Source organism: Chelmon rostratus, chromosome 7 (assembly GCF_017976325.1).
Source record: "Chelmon rostratus isolate fCheRos1 chromosome 7, fCheRos1.pri, whole genome shotgun sequence".
Classification (NCBI taxonomy): Eukaryota; Metazoa; Chordata; class Actinopteri; order Chaetodontiformes; family Chaetodontidae; genus Chelmon; species Chelmon rostratus.
Window position 1 is genome coordinate 297,403 of NC_055664.1, and position 18,964 is coordinate 316,366.

Below are 18,964 nucleotides of genomic sequence, written 5' to 3' on the forward strand. Positions count from 1 at the left end.
TAGATTTAGTTCTGTCATTTTATTTTATGTTGAAGGTTTACCTCATGTGTCATCTTTTGTTTTACTTCCTGTGTTTCCCTGCCCTTGTGATTGTTTGATTTGTTCCACCTGTGTCTCATCAGTCAGTTTGTCTTTGTTACTTTGGTGTAGAGTGTTCCTGTCACTGTGAGGTTTTCCTCTGAGATTCTGTGATTTTGGATTTAGATTGTGAGATGAACAGACTGACAGCCCCTGTCATATAATACTTTCTTCTGCCAGTAAGCCAGAAGTGGCAGACATACAGGCTGGCATTACCTACTCTAGAGCCACAGATATAGCATCTCTAATTATCAAATTATCCTACAATATCTATGATATTTTTAAATTCATTATATTTCACCTTTTAAAAAAAAAAGACACAGGGCTCTTTCCCCACAAGAACCCATGCTTACACAGAAAGTGTTATGAGAATGTATAGAAGCTCCAGCCAACACAGAAACACTTGCCATTGGGCTCAAACTGCATCAAAATATTATATCAAATAGAGAATACAGAGAATGGGACATGACATGACTTAACAAAACCACATCATAATATGGCAACAAGAATAACCCATACAGCAGAAAAACATAACGGCTCGTGTGTGTTGCAAATTCATGCACTTTCATTCATAGTTAAAAGCATGTGGCCCAAGGAAATACAGGAAGTCAGCAAAACTTTACATCAATTCTGAAGGCTCATTGCCAGCTTTTATATTAATAGTCACCATTATTTTGTCAAAAAGCCTTTATTGAAACTACACAAGCACAATTACAAGACATTTGCAGGAATTTTATACATTCATATATATTTGATATATTTACTGCTTTATACTGCATCTCACTGAGGCAGGACTGTGTTTTTCCAATCACAATGGTTACAGGTATAGAAACATCATGTAACGAAAATCACTGTTAAGGTTGTGTATGGACAAAAGGACTGCCATCCATTCATGAGACAAGCTTTCAGCAGAAAATTATTAAAACAACCCAACCATTTGAATAAACTATCTGAACCTTTGAAAAACTTTGGCACCGACACTGTCAGACATTGCCATGAATGACTGACAGCTGCTCTGCACCCACCTTCCTACTGAAACACAAGCAAGACAAACAGTAAAAGCTCACTTTCCCTTCTTCACATCTCTTCTCACTGACGTAACAACTGAAAATGACAATCAAGAAATAGAAGATTCTGAAAATGCTGCACCTTAAAGAGTCATTTTGGATTATCATGTGCATATAGTTCAGAGAGCATGAAAGTTATAAAATACCACACAACCAAGGCTGGCAAGTGATTGGTTTGTTGCTTTGGATTGCTTTCAAGGTTGCTGGAATTGCTTATTGTAATTTCTATTTACAGCAAAAATGTGACAGGGCACAAATTGAACCACCACTGCCAGGCTAAATCTGACCAGTAAAGAAATGTAATACGCCTATCATTGTAGGTTTTAGCAATAAGACATGTAGTTATTTGTAGAGTTTTTCACATTTGTAAAGGAGAACAAAACAAACAAAATAAAAACAAGACTAATATTAATGACGGATAAAAAAAAAAGGTTAAAACTTTGATATGTTTATAGGCATTATACAATTTTGTACATACATACATATCACATGGAAATCTGTATACAGGTTTCTGTACAAGTTCAAATATAGATAGCAATCTAGATAGCAGTTAAGCGGCAGATGTGCCTTGGTATTGTGTGAAATCATCAAACATTTGTCTCATGTCTTTATACTTCCCTGCAGGGCAGGGCACAGACGCATACAGACACAGACAGACTTCTCTGCACCTCTGATGAACTAACTAAATAGACACTGTGACATACCACAACCAATACCGGATCTTTCAGGACGTGTTGTTGATATTTGACAGTTTAAAAATCTGATAATCAAATATCGGCTGATATTAGTTTACTTTGCATGTTTTGTTATGACTTGATAAGGTTCCCTAAAATGTATTTTCCTAATGAGAAATGTACTGGGCAGGATAATTTGCAGTTGAAAAAAAATCTATATCACTACTTTCTGGTGGACAAACTATAGAATCGTGACACCATTTCAAAAAATATCTTTGGCATTTCTGTGCATCAATTTTGTATTTATTGGCGTCATTTATTTGTTTTGTTGCAGAGCAGGTAGCATGTGCTAGCTCACTGGCTAGTGAAGCATCTAGCATCTGCTGTTGCCTATAATTTAAACAACGTGAAAAATTCGCAATCTGCCCATTTCAGGTAGGTGTAAGTGGGTGACTGTGCCATGGTGGTGTAAATACTGTTTCAGAGAAATACAACTGCAAAATTTTGTTTTTCTTCTGAGCCATGAAAATAATGCAATGTAAAGATACTGTATTTCCACAGCATCAGTTTCATAGATCTGCATATTGGCCTTCAAAAACATGCATCCTTTAAACCTCCCATGTGTCTCTTTCCTTTAGCTCACCCACTTGCAAACAGAAAACCTGACATTTAGAGCAAATACCACTGCAAAGCTTCTCACATTAAGTGCAACAGCCATTTCAAGTCAGAGGAAAAGATGAAGGGTTTACTGAACCTGGTGGAGAGATGGCGCAGCTGGAAGAGGAACTGAACACTTATGCCATTGTTCAACTGCATGGTACAGCTCTACCAACTTGCTCTTTTTTGGTGTTCTATTGTCAAATAATAGTTTTGTAGTTACTACCTGGTATTGTTTTTCATATAACCTCTGTCCAGGGCAAGTGAGCTGAACCAATACTAAATGGTGGAGTGAAAACACTGACCAATCGTCACTTGTGAGCAACCACAGTTGTGTGACTGAGCTCTGATGTTGCATTCCCCAAACTCACCACTTTTCAGTGGTCTTTTGTCTTGCTGTAATTAGCCTTTTCTGAAACAAAGTTTGACTCCTAGCTGTGACAAACGGTCATCCCTCTGATAGCCTACATAGTTCCTGTGTTTGTGTCACATTGAAGATAATATCACAGTAATTTCACATGGGCTTGCTATAACGATCGGCTAACAATGCCACTTATGTTGAGGTGATGGTATCTGCAATGAAAAATTAAACCCAGGTACCAGGTATCAAGTTGAGTCATGCTGAGCTGAGCCGTAGCAGGCAGCAGGAATATGGCTAGCACCACTGCATAGCTTCTCACATTAAGTGCAAGAGCCATTTCAAGTCAGAAGAAAAGAATGTGGTAAAGAGAAGCCAGCTGGAAGAGGAACACTTACAGGTACCACATTGATATGACAGAGGGGATGGCAGGCCCCAGAAAAACTTGATCTGGTATAGATGATGCACTGGCTCCAGTACAGTAATTTACTAAAGCACTTACAAAACCAAGTATGTACAAGATAACACAATATCCTGCTGATAGTGGCCGTCCTGGGGGTTTGAGAGGAGGACATGGCTCTGGCGTTTCAGCAAAACTTAACTCTTTTCTTCCTTTCCTGATGAGTTCTATGAAAAACTGTTCCTTTTTCAGATTAATTGGTTCTCCAGCATGCTGCTGCGGCAGATGCAGTTGCATTCGATGGTGCTGGGCTGGTGATTGGGGGCAATTAGATGATTTTGTAGGTCAGGTAGTCACGAAGCGGCGTGGGAATGGCCAGGGCCTCCACCTGCTGAGTGGTCATCACCCGGCGAAGGGCCATCCTGCACATGTGCTGCAGACTGGCAATGCTACGAGGACACTCCCAGAAGTGCACACTACCATCACAAGTCCTTGAACCCCCACCATCCCCCGGAAAAAGAATGATGACAAATCAAAAAGGATGAGGTAGTATAACTCTTGAGCTCAAAACACTGCACTGGTAATTACAAATGAGTTCAGTCTGACATTTCCAAACAAAAATAACCAAAGCTAAGAATGAAAACTGCCTGCCCATAAAGACATTAAGATGAGATAAAACACTGACAACTGTGATCTGTGTGTTCAGGATTGTGTGTGTCTGACGTGCTTACCCAGCAGCAAGGACACTTCCTTCAGCAGAGAAGGCACAGCAGAGGCCATTAGAGAGAGAGGCGATGGCCTGAGGAGCCCTTTCCTCTATGCTCCAGAAACGAACCAGCCTGAGCAGGGACAGAAAAAAAGCAACACAAGGACACTGCTGTCAGAAATCAAACTTCATGCAAGAAACTGGACTAACTTTGTGTTTTTATGGTTAAAACAAACTGTACTGAGTGACACAGACAGGTTAATTTATTCCTCATGGTCATCAAAAAAAGTTTTTCGAAAAAAAAGACATGCCCCAAAACTTTTGTAAGTCACTCCAATAAAATATTTGCAAGGAATTAGAATATTGTTCTGTGTTGGATATTATATGTGGCTTGGATTACAAATTATGTGTCTTTTTGGAAGCCAGAATATCACTGTCACAGACTGTTGGTTCGGTCTGTTTTAGGAACTGGGAGCAACATTAGGTTAACAGTGATTATAGCTGTTTTGTACATGCTATGTATTTTTGGTGTCTGTTATTCTCAATGTCTGACTGACTTTCAGATGAAATTGTAAAGAGTTTAAATGCATTTCCATTTTGGGTGAGTCACTGTGATTGGTGATCTTGTTCACCCGTCAACTCTATGTGATTACATTCTAGGTGAAATCACAGTGATTGCTGATTTCATTCACTTGTTAGCTTACCTCACGCCGTTAAGTGAAAACTGTATCCCTGCATTTGTACACACTGTCGAAGGCCAGATGGCCAAAAAGTTTGAGCAAACATATTAAATGGTACACTACTGAATAAGACCCTCCCTTCTTCATATATGGACACAGACATTTTGAATAACCCAACATATAGTTAGAGCACAGTGGCAACCTTAAATATCACAGAGACAATTAAGTAATTCCCCAAATATCCAAAACTCTACCTAGAGCTAAAAGAGTTGTGTTTCAGTCAGTCAATAAGGAAGCACACAACACCAACAGAGCAAGACTGAAAACTGACCTCAAAAAGCAGAGACATCAACAACACCTAAGATATCACATACTATAAAAGCAGTAGTGTCATGTGAGAGCCCACATTGCCAGATGAGCTTAACACATGTTATGCTGATCTTCTCAATAAGAGTCAGCTGTCAAGTCAACTCTGCCTCCAGAGGACCTGACTGTCCGTCTTCACAAAAGATGTGAGAAGAATCCTGCTGAGCGTGAAGATGAGTAAAGCTGCTGGGCCTGACAATGTCCCTGCAGTCTGCAGTGTCTAGTCTAAATGACTATTGTCCTGTGACACTCACCCTCATTCTGCTGAAGTGCTTTGACAAACTGGTTCTCCAGCACATTAAAGACAACATCCCAGCCAGACAGGACCCTCACCAGTTTGCATTGAAAGCCAACAGATAACAGCATCTCTGCTGCCTTTGAAACATCTACATGAGAATGCTGTGTGTTGATTTCAGCTCAGCATTTGACAAAATCAAACCCATGAAACATCTCTCACAACATATCATGCACTCTGGGCTTGAGGCCGCAGCCCCCAGGGCTGTGTGCTCAGCCCCCTCCTGCTCACACCGTATACCCACAAATGCGATCTCTGGCATGGAGAAAACTCTGTTGTGAAGTTTGTAGACGACACCGCCACCAGCCAGATTTCAAACAACAATGAGAATACATATTCAGAAGAAATTAACAATCTTGCAGGGTAGTCGGGGGAGAACAACGTACTGCTAAACGTTGCACATATTGCACATACTTTCTGGGTGTACACATGTATAGGTACAGTATATATATGTGTATATGAGTAAGTATTATTTTATTTATTCTTTTAAATAGAATAAATAATAGTCAGTATTTTCCTTAAGAGTTTAAATTTTAGCTCGAGTAAAATTGTCTACTTTACTATTTTTCACATGCAACAACTCCAAAGTGTTTGGCCAGACAGCGATCACAATAATATAACTACCTTGTGACAGTCATGTGACCTATCCAAACAGATCTACATACAGAAGTTATGTTCTATTAACACTCATGACTCCCTGTAGGATATAAAAACAAACTGCAGCAAACAGTGAAGCTTTTCTGCTGTACTGCTGTTTACATTTCAGCCCACGTGCATGGCACGGGTTTCAGGTTTTAGTGAACAAACACATCCACTCAAGGGGGGCACAGCAGAACACATGTGATTTTGTCATGGTTCACACTGAAATCACTGCCCATTCAGGATTTGAAGACTTTGAAATATGAATGTTGCAAACGTGTTGATACAGCTAACCTCCTAGAACAGACACCATGAGACACACAATATCCCAGAACAAAAAAAAAAAAACATCTTGGTTTTAAAGAATTCTTCCTGAGGGTACTGGAATGTCAGCATTTTAACATTTTAATTTTAAAAGATACCCCCAAATGCCCCAAGTTTGAAAAACAAAACAAAAAAATCAGTTGTTCTTATAAAAGCAATGGGGAAAGCAATGAAAACCACAAACACAGTAAACACAAAACTGGACACTGAGATAAATGTTATTGAAAAAAGATTTAAGAAACTACATAATGGAATATAACTTTAAATCTGATATCTTTCATTGTCTTACCTGTCATCAGTAATGCTGGCAATGTGGCGGCCGTCAGGGCAGAAGCTCAGACAGCGAACCCAGCGGTCATTTGCCCCTCCAGCAAAAATAGGTGAAGGAGGAGGAAAAAGATGGCTAGAGAAAGATGAGAAAAAGAGTTTAATGAACAATGAACATTCACTGTTTCCTTAAGAGATTAAATATTTTCCTCATGAAAGAACATAGCCTATTGCTTAAATTTTTACATGCCGTTACACACTACTGGTTAAAAAAAGAAAATGGCAGGTAAACAAAATTGAGTGGCTAGTATGTTTTGGAATCCACCTACCACAATGACAGGTGGACAAAAAAAGTCATTAAATTATAAGACTTGTATTTTAATACAAATAGTCAGGATACTCTATAATCATCTATAATAAGATAAGATATACTTTTATTGTCCCCGTGGGGAAATTTTTCCTGGACTCTGTCCGCTGCAGTTTACAGGTGTAAACAGAAAAGAGAGAACTAAACAAGAAAGTGCAGCAGCGACATACTTCACAGAAGTAAAAAAATATATATTTATATATATGTATATAAACAAAAGTATATTAAAAATATATAAATACACACACATGTATATATACATATATACACATTATGTATATACATACAAACATATACTCACCTATATACAAGAGAGATATAAACAGATTATATTGTACGGATAGGAATTTATTGCACCATGTATCTTATTGCACTAAGAGATACTGTTGGTTGTTTAGCAATCTGATGGATGTTGGCAGGAATGAGTTTTTATAGCGGTTCAGCCTGGTTCTGGGGACCCTGAGTCTCCTGCCGGAAGGTAGAAGCTGGAACTCATAGTGTAAAATGTGAGTCGGGTCAGACACAATTTTCTGTGCCAGTCTGGAGACGGACTGCTCATAAAGCAACTGGAGGGGAGGATGATTCCTGACCCCTATAATCTTCATGGCAGTCCGCACCAGACTGGCAATCTGTGACCTTGACTGCACAGTCAGGTTGCCGTACCAGGTTGCAATGCCGTGTCTGATGATACTTTCCAGTGCAGTAGAAGAGCAACATGATCCTCTGCTCCACTCCATAGACCCTTAGTCTGCGTAGAAAGTAGAGACGCTGTTGGAGTTCGGAGCAGAGGCTTCCAACATGTACCTTCCAGCTGAGTGTGTTGTCAATGTGGACTCCTAGATACCTGTATGAACCCACCTGACTGATGTGTTGGTTCTTAATGACGACTGGCCTGTGGTCCCCGACGGACTTTGGGTCAAATATCATCTCCTCAGTCTTTCCCACATTCAGCACAAGATGATTTTGGTCCCACCACTGGACAAATTACTCTATTTCTGAGAAATAGTCCAGTAGGCTACCGTCAGCATGCAGCAAGCTGACGATAGCTGTGTCGTCAGAGAACTTATTACACAGTCATTTGTGTACAATGTGAAGACGACTGCGGAGCTGACACAGCCCTGTGGGGCTCCTGTGCTTATCAATCTTGGTTCCGAGAGGGCGCTGTTGACCCTGACTTGCTGTTTGCGCTGTGTCAGGAAAGAGTGATACCACCTCAGAATATAAGAATTCACATTCATCTCCCTCAGTTTTCCCATAAGCAGGTGCGGCTGCATGGTGTTGAACGCTGAGCTGAAATCAACGAACAACACACGTGCATAAGCTCTGGGGTCCTCGAGGTGTTTGCTGACCAGATGAATGATGCTGTTAATAGCATCATCAGTGCCTCAACCCTGCTTATAGGCAAACTGAAAGGAGTCCAAGTGTGTATCTACTTCCCTCCTGAGCAGAGTCACCATCATCCTCTCGAAGCACTTCATGACTATGGAGGTTAGAGCCACAGGCCTGAAGTCATTGTTGGCCACAGGACATAGTTTTTTAGCAACCGGAGTGATTACTGATTTTTTCCAGAGACTGAGGATGATGTGTGAATCCATAGATCTCTGGAAGATGGGGTACCAAGCTGTTGTAAGCTCCACTGCACAGGATTTGTGCAGAAAAGCAGATATCCCATCTGGTCCTGTGGCCTTTTTGGTGCAAACAGACCTGAACATGGATTGGACCCTATGAGGATGAATCACCAGCTTTGGGTCCTGCTCAGTTCCTGAAATCGACCTCAGGACCTCCTCACATTCAGAGGAGAAGTCCTGGGTTTCAAATCTTAAATAAAAATCCATCAGCTCTGTTGCCCTCTGCTGGTCATTCAGCGTGCTGAGACGTTTTAAAGCAGGAGTCATGTTGATTCTCCTCATAGAGTCCCACATTTGACTGGAGTTGTTTGCAACAAAGTCTTTTCCTATTGTCTCTCTGTTTCTTTTTAGCTTCCTTGAGCATGTGATTCATAATGTGTAGCTCCAAATAATAAGGCATCTGAGGGCAGCAAAGGCCTGGCCTGCATATTGTACCCCAGTTCCAGCAAGATGGTGGCCTTGTGGTGGTCCCACACAATGACCCGGGTGTCATATGAGGCAGTGGCCAATAACGCCCCATCTGGTGAGAACTCACAAGACACCACATCATTGTGGTGCCCTTCCAGCTTCCGGATCAATGTGTACTTATCCATGTTCCATAGGAACACCTGCAACGTGAGGAGAGAACTGTTATAGCCCATGAAATGACTGGGTACAGTTTAGTACAGATGTGCAATTTTACACTAATAATTACTTTATGTACATAAAGCATTCGAAAGTTAAATTAAGCAACATAAATTAAAACAGAATTGAACAGAGTTATGCTCAACTTATGTCATCGTAAAGCTTTGTAACCTTTAACCAGGCCGAACAAACAAAACAGCACATGCTACACAAGCAGCAAGGCTATGTCAAAATACAACACTTTCGCTACATTGACAATTACCATTAACTTTGCAACATTGTTGTATAATAGTCTTAAACTACAGCATCATAATTTAAATGCATACATCTTTCAATATATTATTAAATGTACCACATAAATATTTATGTAAAATTTATAAATATTTTCATAATTTTAACATAAAAAGTCTACACAAAAAAAAAAGAGAAAATAAAACAAGTAGTAACTTAAGGTAACATAATGTTACTCCACTGGTTTCCCCTTTCAGAGTTTTAGTTCACTGTGTTTACAATAGGCTCGCACCTCCGGCAGAAGCCTACAAAGAGAGACAGATACTGCAAGAGAAAAGAATATTTTATGGCCAAAGGGTTGATACCTCTGGCAAGTACATACACACACATACATACATACTGTACACACACATACACTGGTTGAAAAGAGATCATCTGTGGAAGCCTTTTGCTTTTAAAAGTCAGACAGGGTCTCATTTCTTTTTAATATAAACATCTATCTATGTATCATCTGAGAACTAAGCAATTGTGTAACTTCTACACCTTATCACTCTTTGGTAAAAATTCAAAATGCTCAAAAGTGCTGCAAATGGTGCTTGTGAACACCAGCAATATGAGCTACGAGCTAATGGTTGAGATTCTTAACCATGTTTCCTCCTCTTTGTACTCCCCAGTTTTCTTATTTTGTCATTCCCCAATTCAAATTTAAAACATATAAACATAATTTTCTGTTGGATTTTCATCACAAGTATTTTGGAGGAGAAAAGTGGATAAAATACAGTATAATTTACTGTTGTTCCACCGTTGCTGCTGACAGCAGAAACACTCTCTACAAAAGCAGAAAAAGACAGAACAACAGCAAATGGAAAAGTTACCACATAACCAGACAATTTGCTGACTGTTTTTCTACATGGTTTTAAGGCAACAGCTGACATCTGTCAGATACAAGTGCCCTGCAAAGCCACAAAACATTTTCATTTCTATATATCAATAATAATCTCAAACCAATAATTCAATGACATGGGGTTGGTGTAACATTTGTAAAGCACTGGCAACTTGCTGACTAACACTGAAAGTGAAGGGAGGGGACAGGTTGGTTGTTAAACTGTTGTGGCTGGCTGAATAGTTTTCTGTAACTTTCCACTGGCAGCATTATAGTGTTACACTGTATACTTCGAGGGATACATTTAAACTGACAATAGCAGAAATTCTAGAAATAAAAGAGGAGCTAGCATGCGCAGTCTGTTGACAAAGCTATTTAAAGATAAGGGGGGAGGTGTTGAAGTGGTTTTGGGAGATAGGTAGTAGGTGAGGGGGATGGATGGAGGATTTAATAATCCGTTTAATGACAGTTTTAAACTGAAATTAAAATAAATAGAGGAACTGCGACAGCAGAGGTAGACAGACATGGAGCAGCACCTACGTACAGATTGACCTTGCAGGTCAGGTGCCAGACTGCCCCTGGCCAGGCCTTTGGGCATTGTGCACTGTGCGTCCCCAGTTTACACCGGCTGCTCAAAATGTCAGCGCGGCCCTCCGTTCAAAACCAATCACACACTGAGCTCTGCCACCACCTGTGACAGGGAGAGCAAGACACACACTGTAGGGACACACACAGCCTGACAAAGCTACTACCATGTGTACCATTACCACCATGTTCACAACGATCTAGGGCTGCAACACTGTAGTTAAGGTGAACTAATGGTGGCCAGTCTATGAAATCAATATCCAGAAACATGTCGGCTTGAAGGGCTGCAGAAATATGGAAAATCAATTCAACATGTAATAAAATAAGGTAATATTTTTCTTGTATGAACTGATTGACAATATGGAGGCTTTCATAAAGCCAAAATCGTTTTCAAAACTGCAAAAGAATATTTTTTGGAAGCTACATTAATTTCTTTTCAAATTCCCCTGCTGTAATGAATTAAAGGTGTAGTCCGGAAACAAATGTACTTAACATAACAACAGTGAAAACAGTCTGCTCTGCATGCAAACTTCAGAACATGAAAAGCCTTTTTTCCACTGCAAACAAAAACCAAACAGAATCTACGTGCAGGTAGCTCAACTTATTATCACACTGAGCACAGTTTTTTCTAATGTGGAAATGGGAGGGCAGGGCAGATATGGTTGTTTTTTTTTTTTTTATTTGTAGGCTGATTAAGCATAACTGGTCACAAGCAATTGCACACAGATTAGCTAGCAAATCAACAAAATAACTAAGAAAAACTTGTATACATACTGCTTTGCTGGCACCGACAGAGCACAGGATGGAGGAGTTAGGGGAGAAGGCGCTGCAGTACACCCAGTTCTGATGCCCCCGCAAAACCTTCATCATATTACCTACAAGACACACACAACATTATCTCATCTGAAGCAGTACACCATGTTCTTTAGTGTCAAAGCCCACTGCTGTCACATGTCAAACACAATGAGTCAAACGTTTTGTGAAGAGTTTTTTTGGTATTTCTACCTTACAGAGAAAGAAATAACTCAATGTATAGTACTTGTCGAGATTAGTACCAGAAGGCCCATATATTTAAGAATTTGTCATAGACAAAGTTAATAAATTTTACATAGTTTCTACTAACTCAACAACTAGCAAAAAACTGCACAATTTTTTAAGGGAGTCTGGGGACTTGCTACAGGGTCGACAAAGAAGTAGCCTACATTGGTTACAATTTACTGTATTTGTAAAATCTGACGTTTGCCATCAATAAAATGTTGTCTTCTTTCATGAATCTAGTGTAAATGGTGAAATAAGTTGTAACAGTGTGTTCGAACAGCTGCTAAATGTGAAATGATAATAAATGTTAAACACAAGTAGCTGACAGGTCGTAAAGCAATCCCGCGGCAAAGTGACAGAATGTATTTTTAAAGGAAAGAAACAACTTAATGTGTTGCATTTAATGGCTAATTTACAAGCAGGCACAGATGATTAAGAATTTGCTGAAGCGGTTACACTTAGTTAATTTAAACACAAGATACTTGTGCTCAAAAAGAGGATTCATTCTCAGTGAAGAACCTTGGAGCTCTAATCTGCCTCTATACCTGCCAAAGAGCAGTGATTCCTAACACGTCTCTGGGGGTCATCAGGTGGAAACCTCCCTTCAACAGTGTTTCGCCTACTTAGTCCCACTACACCTCCAGGGGTCCGTTTCACAAAGCAGGTTCAACAAACTCTGAGTGTAACCCTGAACTCTGAGTTGATCTACTCTGAGATAGGAAACTCTGAGTTTTCGATTCCACAACAGCAGATTTGAGTTAGTTTGATTAACTCAGAGTAGGTTCACCTCGAGTTAAGCGTGTGCACCGCAACTTTAAAAAGACAGCATCAATGGAACCCCGATTTAAGGATTCACCATGGCAACGGGGAAGCGGAAGGCTGCGTACTTCACGCCACTGGAAATTAGACATTTTAATGCGCTCATACAGCGAATATGAACACGTTTTTAGACGGAAGTCCAACACCGCTGCAGCTGCGAAGGAGAGGGAGACGGCGTGGGAGAACCTTGCTGCTCGGGTCAATGCGTGAGTATAAATGTAGTCCTTTGAAATCACAATAATATTACAGGGCAAAACTGCTTGAATGGTTGCCTATTAATTTATTTCATTTAGGTGCAATCCCGCGGGGGAGAAGCGCACTTGGCAGCAGCTTAAATTCAAATATAAAAACATGGTTCAAACAGGTACGACCTCTGCATGATCTCATGGAGGTAGCTACCTCATTTTGATCATGTTTTACATTGTAAAGTAAATATTAAGTGGCTCCCTTTCATTGTAAAATTGGTTATATTGTGTTCATATAATGTTTTGTTTTTTGTTAACGAATGAAATAAAATTTAAAAATGAAAAAAGTGTTCTCATCTATATCATGTTATGTTAAATAATTAAGCCTATATTTAAAATAACACAGACTTTTACTCAGCCAACAGAAAGAAGGCAGATTCACGAAGAACGGGTGGTGGCCGATAATCAATAACTGTCTGGAAAAGCAAGAACATCATGGTCTGATAACTATCTCCCGACGAATATTTCATTCTCTGCGCAGTATCGCTGCACCTTCATCCACGGGATCATGATCAAAAGACGTTAACATGCCATGTTAACGAAAAAAGTCACCACCTACTGTGCCTAATGGACTTCTCACTGACTGATATTTTTAATGATTTTTTTTAATAACAGACGGCAGAACTATGCCAAAACTCGTCTGCCGACTGAATGAATGAATGAGGAAATGAATGCGGTGTGCGGTTGAAAGAGGGCGGAGACACAGAGAAACTCGAGGTTCCTTGAGTAAAACCTGGTCCCGACCAGGTTAGGTTCATAGAGTCAGTTACTGCGGTAACTGACTCGGAGTTTAACTTACCTCTGTCTGTGAAACAGGCTTGAGTTACCCCTCTTTCTCTGGTTTGACTTACCTTCCTATGTGAAACGGAAAACTCAGAGTTTCCCTCATTTCAGGGTTAACATACTCGGAGTTTTCAGTAAACCTGCTTTGTGAAACGGACCTCAGGAGGTTAGGCAGTGAACTCCGGCGTCCCAGAGTCACCCCCCTAGTGCCAGTTCACACTGCTCCTACACAATCCAAACAGCACCGCCACGTTCAACTGACCCAGAGATGCTCCAGGTAGTGGCCAGTACCGATGCTACCATTTAACTATTGCTAATGCTACTGCTAACCGCTAGGAAGAACAGAAGAAGACAATACAGTTCCGATGCTACCATTTAGCTAATGTTATGTGCTAACCGCTACCTGCTAAGAGGAACAGAAGAAGACAATAACGCTAGATTCACCTATACTGTTAATGTTAATTGCTAGCTACCAATACTAACTGCTAAGATACTATCATACTCTCACTGCTTTAGCTATTGTTAGCTGCTACAATGCTACCACAGGCCTAGATGCCACATGTAACTGCCGATTGCCACACTACCATCATCTACCCCTGCCTCTCACCAACTGCACCAAGAAAAAGCGGGGTGGGAATACAAACCCTGGTTCGGGTAGGGGATAGAAAATTTAGAAGGTGCTGAAGGTGGAGGCCTAAACCACAGACTAGATTTAACAGCCTCTTCTAACATTTCCTTCAAGAAGCAGCAAACCCTACCATTTCCTTCAAAAAGCAAACAGAGCAGGAAAACAAACCCTAACATTTCCTTCAAGAAGCAGACAAAACAGGAAAACAACCAAAAAGATCAAAAAACAAGCCAACTCTGTGTCTTACCACGCAAACTCACCTGAACAGGCCGCATGGTCCCAAAGAGAGACTCTAGCTGGCCACACCCCCACCTTATCTAAACTTCCTGGTTCTCTTCCTATTGGCAGAGCGAGAAGATGGGGCGGGGAAAGCAGAGCAGAGGAGAGGTGTCTTGTTCAGACTTTAACCTCTTCTCTTGCCGGGTTAGGCATGCATGTCCTCTGCCTGCCCCCCCACTGTCCCCATTTCACCCCCCAACTACTATTATTTCTCCTGATCCATATCCACTGACTAGACCTAGCAGCCTCATCTGACATCTCCCTCACTGTCTTTCTTAAATTTTGCCCATGCACTCCCAGCTCCCTCAACAGTGAAACAGCTGACCCTGCAACAAAACCTCTACACCCCACTTCAACCGGACAGACCCTGGTCTTCCATCCCCTCTGCTCAGATTCTGTCTTTAAATCTGCATACTTAGTCTTCTTCCTTTCATAAGCTGCCTCCACTGAATTTTCCCAAGGGACTGTTAACTCAATAAAATACACAGTCTTTTTACTCATGGACCATAAGACAATGTCTGGCCTCAGATTACTATAAACTATTTCCTGGGGCACAACTAGCTGTCCTCCCAAGTCGACCTGCATTTGCCAATCATCAGCCCCTACCAGGCAGCCACCTCCCTGCTTTCTCCCTGACTTAGCAGCTCTATTTTTCTCCCCCTCTCGAACAAACTGCACATCTAACCTCTCCTTTCTAGAACTTCCAGAATTCACCTGCTTCCTTCTCTCCTCAATGCCTGCGGCTAAGCTTCTCAGCACCTGATTATGCCGCCATGTATACCGGCCTTGTGATAAGCTAATTCTACAACCTGACAAAATGTGCTTTAAACTTGCTGTACCTGAGCAGAGTGGGCACGATTGATCGCCCTGTACCCAGAGACTTAGGTTCTGCGGGGTTGGCAACACATCGTATGTCGCCCCTATCAGAAATTTAATACGGCCTTCCTCCATATTCCACAGGTCCCTCCAACTAAGTTTCCTCTTCTCAACACCTTCCCAATTCAACCATTGTCCCTGTTTGGCTTGACCAACTGCTTTTGCCCCTCTTAACAACTCCTCCTGCCTACGCACCTGTTCCACTACAAGCTTTCTTTTCTCCTTTAGACCTGCTTTATTCCACACTGGTTTGCCTGGGCCAAGCCCCAAGCCTCCCCGGCCAAATTGAACATTTCCTACTATTTCTGCATGCCTAAGAGCTGCCTCTGCCTCCTGCACTGCTGCCCTTGGGTTCCATTTCCTCCCCCCAGAAGGATTCGGAACCACATTGCTAACTAACATGTCCTTACTCCCAGATAATAAAAGTTCTGTCCTAACCTTAGTGCATTTAAACTCCTCTGTTAGACTGGATACTGGCAGCTGAAGCATTCCTTTCCCATACAAAGCTACATTGCTTAAGCACCTGGGAGCACCCAACCATTTTCTAATATAAGAGCTAACTAGCCTTTCCATTCTCTCTGCTACAGATAATGGGACTTCATATACTGACATTGGCCACATTAACCTAGGATACAAGCCAAACTGCAAGCACCACAACCTCAGTTTTCCTGGGAGCCCTGATTTATCTATTCTCTCCAGCCCTTCTGCAACATCCTTTCTAAATTGCACAACCTGTTCAACATCATTCAGGTCCACATTGTACCACCGTCCTAGACTCTTAACTGATTTCTCCCTAATTGTTGGGATTTCCTCACCATCTATAGCAAACTTTCTATCACTTACTTTCCCTCTGTATATTGAAATACTCCTTGACTTACTAGGCTTAATCTTCATACTAGCCCACTTGAGATTCTGATTGACTTTATCTAACAACCTCCTTGTACATGGCACTGTTGAAGTTAGCAGTGTCATATCATCCATATAAGCCCTAATTGGTGGAAGACGCATTCCATTCTGCCGTCTCTCTCCACCTACGACCCACTTGGAAGCCCTAATAATTACCTCCATAGCCATTGTGAAAGCTAGCGGGGACACTGTACATCCTGCCATAATACCAACCTCCAATCTTTGCCAGCCTGTTGTGAGCTCTGCGATACTTGCACACAGTCTGATGTCTTGGAAATATGCTTTCACCAAGTTAACAACTATCTCCGGCACTTTAAAGTAGTCAAAGGAACTCCAAATAAGGTTATGTGGCACTGACCCAAACGCATTAGCCAGATCTAAAAATACAACATTCAAGTCTCTTTTCTCCCTCTTAGCTGTCTGAATCTGATGCCAAATCATGCTAGTATGCTCTAAGCATCCCGCAAATCCTGGTATCCCTGCTTTTTGCACTGTCGTATCTATCATACCATTCCTTTCTAAGTATTTAGCCAGCCTCTGTGCTACGATACTAAAGAAAATCTTTCCCTCAACATTTAGGAGAGAAATCATCCGAAACTGGCTAAGGTCCGATGACTCCTTCTCCTTAGGGATGAAGACACCTCCTGCCCTGCGCCATGCTCTTGGAATACTTTGTTTCTCCCAAACTATTCTCAGGTATCTCCATAGTGTCCTTAAGATGCCAGGTGCACTCTTATAGGCACGGTAGGGGACTCCATTAGGCCCTGGGGCCGAAGAAGCCTTTGCACGCCTAACCACCTCCACCACTTCTCTCCACCTAGGTGGGCTCACATCCATCTCCTGCTCCACTTCCCCTAATGGTGGCATGTCAGGTGGAAGACCTATGTTCCTATTCTCCTTTGAATCTGAATACGTCGACTTCAAATACTGTTCAATCTCTGATTTCGTTGCCTTAAGTTGCCCTCCTTTTTCTTGATTAAACAAGCCTTTCACAAAATTAAAGGGGTTCCTAAAAAATGCTGACCTTGCACGTTCCTTCTTCTTTCTCTTCTCCCTAAGGTGTTCTGCCCTTCTGAGTACTGCTAACCTGCTTCTCAGTTCCTCCTGCAACACCTTAATTCCCTCCCTTTCTTCTTCTGTCGCCTTCCTCCACTGCTTTCTTAACTGCCTCCTTTCCTTTACTAACTTCTCTATTTCTCTTTGCCGCCTAGACTTGCCGACCTGCACCCTCTCGCCTTTCCTTTTGACAAGCACCCCAAATCTCTCTCGACCATAGGAGTAGATCACATCTCCAATTTTATCCAATTTCTCCACTACATCTCCTCTAAGCCTGCTTAATATGACTGATAAATCTCTATCAACTGCCTCCCACTCTTTGCTATCATTAGCCCTCGGCCACTTAACTCTAGCTTTCTGCTCCATGCTTCTCTCCTTGGCTGGCCTGTTGCCCTCAACACCAACTGCATCCCCTCTCCGTACCTCCTCCTCTCCAGGGATAGTGTTACTGATATCCTGCGAACTGTGGTTTTCTACCTGTCGCTGGACTTCATCCGACTGATTCGACTGACTTCTCAAGAAATACTGGTCGATGCGGCCACTCTGCCCTTCCACCGCTAAACACTTCCTCCTTCCCTGATGAGTTCTAAGGCCTCGGATTGATGTTATTTTCTGCCAGCCACATGGGCAAACTTGAAGCTTCTTATCCTCTGCTGCACAACTTTTGCTCTCCTTAGTTGCCTTCCCTGTCACCTGAGTACTGCTACCTCTGGCCCTAAGAGATGGGTCCGTGCCCCCATCCCTCACTGAGTCATGTATCCAAGGCATAGTCATATCCGTTATCCTGTTCGTTACCATGCAATCCACCTGTGAGTCATCTTCCACCCCTGCTCTCGCTGACTCTTGGGGTATTTTCCTTATATTGGTTGTAGCTAAGTCTGGTTGTAGCAAGGTTAAGGCTTGCCACTGCTGCCATGGGTTGCTAGCCCATACCAGCACCTGTGGGGTCTTTTCCCTCCTGTCAGCTGTCTTTCCAAGCAGTCACATGGTCTTTCCCATGTTGTCAGCTGCTCTATTCACAACAGTCACTAGCCAAGCTAGTTGTGAGTTAATTTAAACACAAGATACTTGTGCTCAAAAAGAGGATTCATTCTCAGTGAAGAACCTTGGAGCTCTAATCTGCCTCTATACCTGCCAAAGAGCAGTGATTCCTAACACGTCTCTGGGGGTCATCAGGTGGAAACCTCCCTTCAACAGTGTTTCGCCTACTTAGTCCCACTACACCTCCAGGAGGTTAGGCAGTGAACTCCGGCGTCCCAGAGTCACCCCCCCTAGTGCCAGTTCACACTGCTCCTACACAATCCAAACAGCATCGCCACGTTCAACTGACCCAGAGATGCTCCAGGTAGTGGCCAGTACCGATGCTACCATTTAACTATTGCTAATGCTACTGCTAACCGCTAGGAAGAACAGAAGAAGACAATACAGTTCCGATGCTACCATTTAGCTAATGTTATGTGCTAACCGCTACCTGCTAAGAGGAACAGAAGAAGACAATAACGCTA

The 18,964-nt window shown here is 41.8% G+C and overlaps 1 protein-coding gene across 1 annotated transcript in view; it reads right to left on the minus strand.

Annotated features, from left to right (window-relative positions):
• Positions 1-687: 687 nt before the first annotated feature.
• wsb1 (WD repeat and SOCS box containing 1) overlaps positions 688-18,964 on the minus strand; it is a 37,891-nt gene continuing 19,614 nt past the window's right edge. The window contains exons 6-10 of the mRNA XM_041940021.1: positions 11,604-11,704; positions 8,942-9,114; positions 6,534-6,647; positions 3,966-4,073; positions 688-3,725 (exon numbers count right to left, since the gene is read on the minus strand). Of these exons, the coding sequence (XP_041795955.1) occupies positions 3,563-3,725; positions 3,966-4,073; positions 6,534-6,647; positions 8,942-9,114; positions 11,604-11,704 (659 nt within the window). The 3' untranslated portion in view covers positions 688-3,562. The remainder of the gene's footprint in view (positions 3,726-3,965; positions 4,074-6,533; positions 6,648-8,941; positions 9,115-11,603; positions 11,705-18,964) is intronic.